This window comes from Protobothrops mucrosquamatus, unplaced genomic scaffold (assembly GCF_001527695.2).
Source record: "Protobothrops mucrosquamatus isolate PMUCROS unplaced genomic scaffold, P.Mucros_1.0 scaffold18, whole genome shotgun sequence".
NCBI classification, from domain to species: Eukaryota; Metazoa; Chordata; class Lepidosauria; order Squamata; family Viperidae; genus Protobothrops; species Protobothrops mucrosquamatus.
Genome location: NW_015386403.1, coordinates 1,691,450 through 1,702,106, shown reverse-complemented (window position 1 = coordinate 1,702,106; position 10,657 = coordinate 1,691,450). Strand labels below are relative to the sequence as shown.

Sequence of the window (10,657 nt, the reverse complement as noted above, 5' to 3'; positions counted from 1 at the left end):
GCTGGACAGGTGCTCACTTATCATTTTCTTGCCTATCTTAACTTGTGTTTCTATACTGTTTTTTATGGCACTATTTTTGATAGGTTGGTCTGTTTTTTCCCTTTGTGTAAAGACAGATGCAAAAAACGAGTTAAATAGTTCTGCTTTCTCCCTATTGCTTGTCACCTTCTTACCACTTTCCCCCACTAATGGACCAATCATTTCTTTCACTTTTTTCTTGTTTTTTACATGTTGAAAGAAGCTTTTTTTGTTATTTTTGACTTTGGTCGCAAGGCTTAGTTCATTTTGAGCCTTGGCTTTCCTCACTTCATCTTTGCAGGCTCGGGCTATTTGTTGATATTCTGATTTAGTTATGTGCCCCTCTTTCCACTTTCTATACTTGTCCTTTTTGTCTTTCAATTTGTCAAAGAGTTCTTTATGCAGCCATGCTGGTTTCTTTTGAGAGCTGTTATTTTTCCTCTTTGTTGGTATTGAGGTAGACTGGGCTTCTATAATCTTGCTTTTTAAAATTTCCAAAGCTTCTTGTGTTGTTTTTCCCTGGAGGATTCTCATCCATGGAATCCTTCCCAAGCCCTCTCTGAGTTTATTGAAATTAGCTCTCTTGAAGTCCAAGACTCTACTTTGACTATGTTCTATTGCTTGTGCTTCCATAATGTTGAATTCCAATATTGCATGATCACTACATCCCAAAGTTCCTGTGGCGTCAACACTTTCTATCATTTCATCGCTGTTAGTGAGAATTAGATCCAAAATGGCTAATCCCCTAGTTCCCTTCTCTACTTTTTGGGAGACAAAGTTGTCTGCTAGGTTTGTCAGGAATCTGTTTGATCTTCCACTTGGTGCAGAGTTTGTCTCCCAGTTGATATCAGGGTAATTAAAGTCCCCCATTACTATGGTGGTGTACTTTCTACATACCTTAGTTAGCTGACTAGCAAAAAGTTCATCTATTTCCTCTGTTTGGTTGGATGGCCTATAGTATACACCTATGGCAATGTCATTTTTTCTCCCTTTTATATTGACCCAAATGCATTCAAGACAGTTTTTGTCATTGTTGTGCTCTATTTCTGTGGAGATGTAGTTATTTCTTATATATAGAGCAACTCCACCTCCTCTTTTATTTGATCTGTTTCTTTTAAATAATTTAAATCCCTCTAGCTGTGTGTTCCATTTGTGGGTTTCATCCCACCATGTTTCTGTAATGGCAACAATATCATATCTGCCCTCATTGACCTGAATTTCTAGTTCACCCTGTTTGCTGTTCATACTCTGTGCATTGGTGTATAGACATTTGAGTCCTTTATGACCGACCCTGTGTTTACTTTCTACATAACCTGAGTGGTGCCTGAGTTCCCCTATTGTCTTACCACCTATTTGGTTAGTGCACTTTGTGTGGCACTCGTTATTAGAAGTGTGATTTTGCTTGACAGCAAGGTTGGTATTTTTGTCCACACACATATCTATGTTACATGCACTGATAGCCCTATTGTTTTTAGATTGCCGGGGGCAGGGATGCTCTGTATCGGTTAACTCACCGTCCCCGCTGTTTAGTTTAAATATTCCTCTAGAAAATATGCGAATTTATAGCCAAGTAATTCAGTCCCTTTCTTTGATGGATGCAAACCATCTCTTTTGTACATTTTGTCATGGGACCAACTACTGACATCATGACTAATATATCCAAAGCCTTCCCCTTTACACCACTCTTTTAGCCAAATATTGAATTGTGCTATACGCTGGCCTTTTCCGTTTTGATCTTTATACACTGGTATAACCTCTGAAAAAGTTAGCCTACAGCCTATTTTGCTAAGTTCCTGCCCCAAGCTCTGGAAATCGTTCTGCACAGAGAGTACATCTTTTTGGGACAGATCGTTAGTGCCAAGATGTACAATAGCGTCCACATCACAGTCCTTGCTGGTATTCTTAATTATTTTAGAAATACGCCTCTTGTCCCTACTGGCAGTAGCACCTGGGAGACATCTGACCTCTTTTGAAACTTCTGTGTCCTTTCCTAAATTTACATCCCTTATAATTGAATCACCAACCAGAAGGTGGCTTCTTTTTGGATGCCTTTCTGTTCTTGCATGACTGGTGTGTAATACCTGATTCGCACTTCTCCCTGTCCAAAACAAGTTCTTCATCTTGGTCCACGATCCCCTGCTTATTTGAGTTATCATCACAAATACCTTTACCTGTCACCTTAATTTCCCTATTAAGGTCAGTAAGGGCGTTGTATCTGTTGTGCAGGGAAAGAGCGAAAGCTTTGTGTTTATGGTTCACAGCTCTCATCCTGCCAGATTCCACGGTTGTCCACAATGCCCTTCTCCTACAGGATCTTTGTGGTAGAGGGGGCTGATAGCTTGGAGGCTCAGTGGAATAGAAGGGCTGAACTGGACACCTAATTTCTGCCTGAAGAGCAGAGATCACAGACCCTAGATAAGTAATCTTGTAAACTAGTGATTTGTTTACAGATAGGACAGTTTCCATGATTGAAAAGGGTACTGCGAAAGACAGCTGCAAAACAAGTGTTGCACTGAACTATGCCTGACATTCTTACATACAAGGAATCATAGACGCACTTGCCCTGAATGTACTGCTGCTGTTTGATTTTTGGTTATATAATTCGCACGCCGTAATACCATCAAACATCCACATCTACCTATCCCAGATCCATGAGAAGGACCCAATAGGTCAGTGGTGGCGAACCTATGGCACGGGTGCCAGAGGCTGCATTCAGAGCCCTCTCTGTGGGCACGCGAGCTGTCGCCCCAGTCCTAGGCCTTCATCTGGGTTTTATAAAACCTTTTCGCTTAAGCCTCTGCCGCCGTATGCAAAAAAAAAAAGGTTCAATCAATCAGTCAATTTCAACTTCTTGGGGGGAAAAAAGATCTTGCAAAGTTGGAATTGATTGACTGAACTTTTTAGTCCCACCCAATCTGCCGTTACCACTGCAGCCACGCCCACCCAATGGGCCACATCCACCCAATGGCCACACCTACCCGGCAGCCGACGATGCATAAATGGGTTTTGGGTTACAGTTTGGGCACTCGGTCTCTAAAAGACTGCAATAGGTTAATAAAAATGCCAAATCCAGTTTGAACGTTTGGTTTATAATCCATATTAATTTTATAATCCATAATAATTTTTCAAATGAGGAAAAATATATTTCAAATTATGTGGTAAAGAAAGGAAACAAAAATGTGCTTTAGTCGTAACTATACAATCTGGTGCTATTTCATGTAATAATTTTTTTTTAAACAATCGGTCAAGTGCCTGCTGATCCAGGGCAGATTGATAGATGTTTTCAATTTCTTTTTATAGGGCTGACAGAGACACTGCCTTTCTCCACTCCTACTCCAGCACCTCACCTTAGGCACAATTGTTCTCGTATATCTGCTTGGTCACACCTGACTGAACGTTTTTAGAGATCAGCTTTCTCAATTTTTATGATGTTTTGAACTTTGTTTAATGTTTCGAGACTTAAGGTTACTAGTATTGTGCTTGATGCTATCTATATTCTTTGCTTGTATGCATAAACACCTACATGCATACTTTCCTAACATATTATCAACCTGATAATATAAACATTATCCAGAAGATACACATTATCATTTCATATCTAAAATATGAACTTCCTTCTTACCTAGATGTATGTTCATCATTTTTGCACAATATTTACACATAGCTTCTAACTCATTCAATTGTCCTTGAAGAAATGAAATCTGAGTCTCTAATTCTTCTTCCTATAATAAAAAGTAAAATAAAAACTTGACTAAGTAAAAACCTTGTTGAAGTTGAGGAAAAATTACACAAAAGTTTATGCTTTATATTTCTGCTGCATATTCTCAAAGAGCTCATGTCTCATTTTAACCTTACCGCTATTCTCTATTCAGAATCTCAACTTTTCAGAAAATATTTACTAACATATTGCAAAGACAAACGTAAGATTGAGTTCTGCTATTGTCAAGAGAACTAAGGTCTACTAGGAGATGATTGACCGAAAGAGCACACAGAACAGAGAGCCTCAGACTAATGCCATCTATTAATTATGAAAAGTAGCCAGACTATTTAATATGTGTTCACACAATAAAGTGAAGCCACAGCTGCCAGTTCTTTAGCTGGTGTTGGTGTTTTCTTCTTCCTCTTCCTTGTTATTTATCAGCTGCTTTCAGAATCAGCTTATTCAAAAAATTATAATTCAAATTGATTTAGTTCATGCTACATAGCTAAATTAGGTGCAAGCTATCTAGCAACATTAATTCAGTTTTCTCATTAGCAAAGCCTTATTTGTATGCAATGTACAAATTTTTTCAATTGTGGCTTCAATTGTATGCAATGAACATTTTTTTTCAATTGTGGCTTTATAAGGTTTCTGGAAAATTTTAACAAACAACATAAACAGGCCCTATCACTTAAAACATCTTATATATACAAAGCATTTCTCTGTTTGTGTATTACACTTTTTATAATTTATTTTATTATCCTAAGATAATTTCCATATGTTCTGATTGTTACACTCCTGCAGAGTTTATTAGTTTCTGTTTGACAATTGCTTTCTTTCCTCAAATAGATATAAAAATAAATATAGGCTTATATTTTAAAAAAAACAGCAGCAGAAATTCAAAGTCAGAATGAGTTAAAACAATGTGTTCTTTTTTCTTATGCACTTGAAATACTAAGATGCTGCTACATATTTCCTTTAAGAGCAACATAAAGATAATAACATGCCATTTTTTCTTAAATAACATCAAGATTTTTGGAATAGTTCTTTGGATTTGGTCAAAACAAAGATAAAAATCTTTGGATTCCCCTGAAATCTTTGTTTCTATCATAACATATCCTATTGATTTAAATAAGACTTAAATCCAAGGGGCTTATGAACTGAAGCTTTGTGTTTTAGCAGAGTTCATTTATCCACCTTGCATACTGTTCTAATTTCTGTTAGGACTTCCAGCAGTTAACAATGAAAGATATAATATAGAAGATTCCTGGTAAAATAAAAAATGAAATGCCCCTGGTAAGCTAAATTAAAAACAAATTGAAAGAAGTATCAATTGTATCATAAGAGAAAAATCTAAAAAATCCAGCAACAATGTACAATCCTAGATATCATATACTTAAGAATACAAATGTTTTTCACCCGAGTTTTGTCTTTAACATTTTCTGAAAAGAAGCCACAGGGGGGGCAGGTCCAACCTCAGTTTGAAAATATTCCAAAACACAACCATTTGAAAAGTTGAATCTCCAAGCATCAAAGCTTTTATCCATCTTTTCATTATTGGGGTACTGTAGTGGGGTACTATCAGTGGTTTTTTCCTGGGGCAATCAAATTGATAGCATGATTCTGTATGGAAATCTAAGTACAAGACATACTGAATAGATCAAAAGCTAGCTCTCTGAATTGCATCCAGAAGCCTATTGGAAGGCAATGTGTAGCACAGGTTTAATATTTTCACAAGAAAGTCCCATTTACAGCACATTGCATATGCCAACAATGGTGATAAAATCATGAGTTACTGGGCAAATTGCTCCTACTACAGGTACAGCTATAATTCATGTGCTAAATTCATTTGGCTAAGGACCCCTTGGTCAGCAACAGATGTGCTTCCATATCAAGAAACTATGTTAGATACAAAGATTTTCTGGTCTGTGGAACAGTCTTTCTCCCTGGGACCAATCCATGCCACCAAAAAGTTTGGGACCACTGATATAGACCAACTGGGGCAAGGCATAAAGAGCATTTGCAGCATGCCATAAGATGTTATGATGAAATGTAAACCTGTCTTCATTTAGTATAAAATGTAATAGACAGAAATTCTGAAGAGTTTTCAAGTTTCTGTTATTGTATGTTGAAGAGAGGCTGAGCAAGCCAGAAGTCAAGTGGGGAATTAGTCTGGAATCACTATGTAGACACAAAAGGGCAAGATTGGATTACCCCTTGAATGACACTGAACTTTATCTAGTGTGGCCAGGTATAAACTGCCAGTCTGAGAAGATTCTTGTATTATAGGCATGAATAATAAAATAGTTAATTGAACTCTTCATGTACGGATTTGATTGTTTGTGCCTGACATTACCCCTTAAAACGACAAAGTGAATCCCTGAAAATTTTGCATTCCTGATCTTGAGCTAACAAATAGTAATATAAAATGCAAATTAGATTATCATCAGTTATTCCACACCTGACAGTTTCCCCCAACATATAGTACTGTGCAAAACTGTTAGGCAGTTGTGCAAAAATGCTGTAAATTAAGAATGCTTTCAGAAATAGAAATGTTAATAGTTTATTTTTATCAATTAAAAAATGGAAATTAAATGAATAGAAAAGAAATCCAAATCAAATCCATATTTGGTGTGACCACCCTTTGCCTTCAAAACAGCACCAATTCTTACATTTGCATACTATCCCTCACCCAATTTTAAGCACAGCTTTTTCTGTTGTAGTTTAGGCAAAGTTTTCAAAGCAGGCTGGAGTTTCAAGATGTGCTATTCAAGGTCTTTTGAAGAAGCACCAAAAAACAGGCAGCATTGAGGACCAGAGACACAGTGGTGGGCCAAGGACACTCAATGCAGATGAAAAATACATCATATTTACTTCCCTTCGACAATCAAAAATGTCCAGCAGTGCCATCACCACAGAACTAGTGGAAACCACTGGGACGCAGGTACATTCATCTACAGTCCAGAGAAGTCTGGCCAAAAGTGGTCTTTATGGAAGAATTGTGGCAAAAAAAGCCATATCTCTGACATAGAAGGAAGACTACACGACTCAACTATGCATGAAAACATAGGAACTGGGATGTAGAAAAATGGCAGCAAGTGCTCTGGACTGATGAGTCAAAATCTGAAATATTTGGCTGTAACAGGAGGCATGGGCTGGAGAATGGTACAATGGCACAATAATAATGAGTGTCTGCAAGCAATAGTGAAGCATGGTGGAGGTTCTTTGCATGTTTGGGGCTGCATTTCTGCAAATGAAGTTGGAGATTAAGTCAGGATTAATGGTATCCTTAGTACTGAGAAATACAGGCAGATATTTATCTATCATGCCATACCATCAGGGAGACAAGTGATTGGCCCCAAATTTATTCTGCAGCAGGACAATGACCCCAAACATACGGCCAATATCATGAAGAACTATCTTCAGTGCAAAGAAAAATAAATAAGTCTTGGAAGAGATGGTTTGGCCCCCATAAAGCCCTGATCTCAACTTCATTGAGTCTGTCTGGGATTACATGAAGGGATAGAAAGATTTCAACCAGCCTACATCCACTAACTAACTAATCTATGGTTAGTTCTCCAAGATGTTGGAACAACTTTGAAGGAACGTTGCCGGGTTCCTTCAAAACTGTGTGCAAGTGTACCTAGAAGAATTGGTGCTGTTTTGGAGGCAAAGAATGGTCACACCAAATATTGATTTTATTTGGATTTTTTCTGTTCATTTACTTTCCATTTTGTTAACTGATAAAAATAAATTATTAACACTTCTACTTCTGAAAGCATTTTAATTTTTAGCACTTTTGCACATCTCTTGGAGCATAAGATATAATAATCAAATTTAAAAAAAATCAGTATGTTATCACATGGTTGAAATTCTATTAATACTATGTTTATTTTGACCACATCTAAAACCCTCAGGACTCTACATAATGCAATCACTTCCCAAGATTAATTAAACATAAATAAATAAATCCTAATTATACAAAAAATTAAAAAATAACTTGTAATAGTAACCCACACAATCCAAAAATCTGTAACAGTTTACTCAGATATGCAGTCATAAAATACTAGTTAAAACTGTATCTATTGCTATTTAATCATAAGCCATTTCACATTATAGCAATGAGGGTGCATCTGTTGAACAATTTCTTTGCTTTCAGATATTAACAACAGGAAGATGAAGCCTCTCTTTGGAACTTCGAATCTGTATTAAAAAGCATAAAGTCTTCTGCAAGTTAGATCAGTATGCTTGCAACTAAGTAAAACCCACAAGGTATTTGTCCCTTAAATATTGGGATAAAGGGTAATAAATAGTAAGTTCGTCTTTACTGCCTGAGCCATAAATACATATCTTTACTTAGGTCATTCTACCTTCCATACTCCATTGCATTACTAAACCTTCCTCATCATATTACTGTCCACTTTTCTCAGGTGGGGCTCTACATTAGCTCTCATCTTTAGAGATTAAACAATGGTACACTCAATTGTATATTAATCCTATTATAGGAATCCAAATGCGCAAATCCCAGGAGTCTCTGTTCCAATAGTACTCACGGCTATGGACAAGAACCTCTGCCAATAATCTTATTTGGGGCAACTTTTCACCATTAGTTCTTATCTAGAAAGGGATAGTTCATTCCTGGCCAAATCTTATTATTCAGACCAAAATAATTCAGCATATACAAAATACAATCTAGAAACTCTTCCTCATCTAGCTGTTGTCTTATATAACATTACAAGTTTTGAAAATCACTAGTCAGATATTATAGACAAATAATAAGTTTTTCTATCACAATAGTTTAGATCATTTCTGATTTGTGACATTCACTGAATCAAGAACATTTACAGCAACCACATAGTTTATACCTATAATGATAATTATGACTCTATTCTGTGTATTTACTGGATCAGTCAAGCCATGCTTTGCACTTTATAGAAACAAAAGAAGGATCAGATTGCAATTTGTGGTTATATTTATAGGCATGATTCAGTGGTATTACATTAACTGTAGATATCTTACCTATTAATAGATTTGAGTTTACTAAGAATCCCACATATCTATAATATTTTTCCAATGACTTCATAGTATTCCTTGGATAAAAATAGGAGTACATGTACTATAATCAACATAATATGGAAATGTTTTCTTAAATTTTATTCTCATTTATTTCTTGAGTTAAAGATAAAACTAAAAGATAAAGGGCCAGATATAGTAATTTGAGCAGTTGTGATTCATTGGTATTGCACAGAGCAGATCTTTTTTCAGATCAAAGACAAAAACAAAACACTCTGAAAAGCTAGTATACCACAGAATCTTTACAGGAAAAGAATTGAAAATGTAAACTATTGTTAAGTGTGGCAAAAAATATGGCACATAAGGACTGACTAATATGTCAGGGGAGTATCAAAACCACAAGGAAGTTAAAAAAGAAATGCACTAATGTGGATTTTTAATAACTAAATGTGATAAATTAAAGGATAACTTAATAGGTGGCATGACTGATGGTAATGAGAAATGTTTACGAATGGTAGATTCAGGTTCCTCCATGTCTCTTGTAAATTCAAAATTGGTGGATTAAAAAGTCATTTCCCTTATCTATTATGTAATGGTAAAAAGTCTAAGAAATAAATATTTTAATTTACCAGATGTCAGAGTATAAATGAAATGGAGAGAATAAAAAAAGCTATTTGAGACAGACTATCAGTAAATATAATTTGTTATAGGGAGAAGTTGGCCTAGAAAATAGAAGCCTGTGAGTCCTAGTCTTGTTTTAGGCATGAAAGCTAACTGGGTGACTTTCTGAGTCCAATCCATCTCACAGGGGTTGTTGAGGGGAAAACAGGAGAAGAAAGCAGTATATTATCTTCACTGCCTTTAGTTACTTATAAGATAATAAAGGTTGGATTAAAAAACAATAAATCAAATCCTGTATCTTATACTAAACAAAGGTAACAATAAATTCATTTGGAAATTACCTATGTCATTCATACTTTCCCAGAGGAAAGTATGAGAGGTAGCCAGAGGAAGCAGAAGTTTTGTTAACACTGCAGTTAACAGAGCAGTAGCTGATATAGCATTGAAGAGGCAATGTTAATACCAGAAGAGGCTGCAGAAAGACACTATACAAAAATAAGCGTTTAGAAGAAACGATTAAGAAAACATTGAAATGGCTAAGATGGCATCAGTAAAAGCTTCAGATGAGGCAGTAGAAGGAACTCATTTTGTAAGTGCTGTTAAAAAAGTAGTACACCAGGCAGAGAAAACAGAACAGTGGTCTGTTCTGACAGAATGAAAACTACTAATGAACAAAATATGGTGGATCTAAAAGAGAGGAAAAATATTGAAATCCCCTTTCCCTTCGCTTTGAGAGAAACATTTCAGCTCCAACTTCTTCCAGAACCTTCTTGGATGAGAAGGAAAATATTTTCAAGCAAAAACAAAGAAAATCTTTGCCTTTTACAAAAGCATCTTTGGTTCAGCTCCAAATGAAACTATTTCTCCAAGAGATTTCAAGCAAGCACATGAAAAGATTCTGCTGATATAGTTCAAGGATCTGCTTGATACAGTTCTACAGAGGAATTATCGAGTCTGTCAATTTGTACCTCTATAACTCTGGTTTGGCACAACAACCAAACAGGAAGGTACAGACTTCAATGGATAATTAGGATTGAAGAAAAAAACAATTGTAACCAGCCTGCCTTTCACTGAGGACCTTTATACTGTACAAGCCAGAGAGAAGGCTGATAAAATATCTACAGACCCATCACATCCTGGAATAAACTGTTTCGACTTCCCCCCTCAGGAATCACTATAGGGCAGGGGTGTTAAACTCAATTTTGTTGATGACCTCATCACCATTATGGTAGCCCTTAAAGGGCCAGCAGGTGAGTCATGTGAAGGAGTGGTGGTCAGTCTTTTCCAGCAGATGGTCATATAATA

At 36.3% G+C, this 10,657-nt stretch overlaps 1 protein-coding gene across 1 annotated transcript in view; it reads right to left on the bottom strand.

Moving 5' to 3' along the window:
• The window catches only part of TBC1D5 (TBC1 domain family member 5), a 358,979-nt gene that overhangs the window by 47,603 nt on the left and 300,719 nt on the right, over nucleotides 1-10,657 (bottom strand). The window contains exon 20 of the mRNA XM_015810742.1: nucleotides 3,641-3,740. Within this exon, the coding sequence (XP_015666228.1) occupies nucleotides 3,641-3,740 (100 nt within the window). The remainder of the gene's footprint in view (nucleotides 1-3,640; nucleotides 3,741-10,657) is intronic.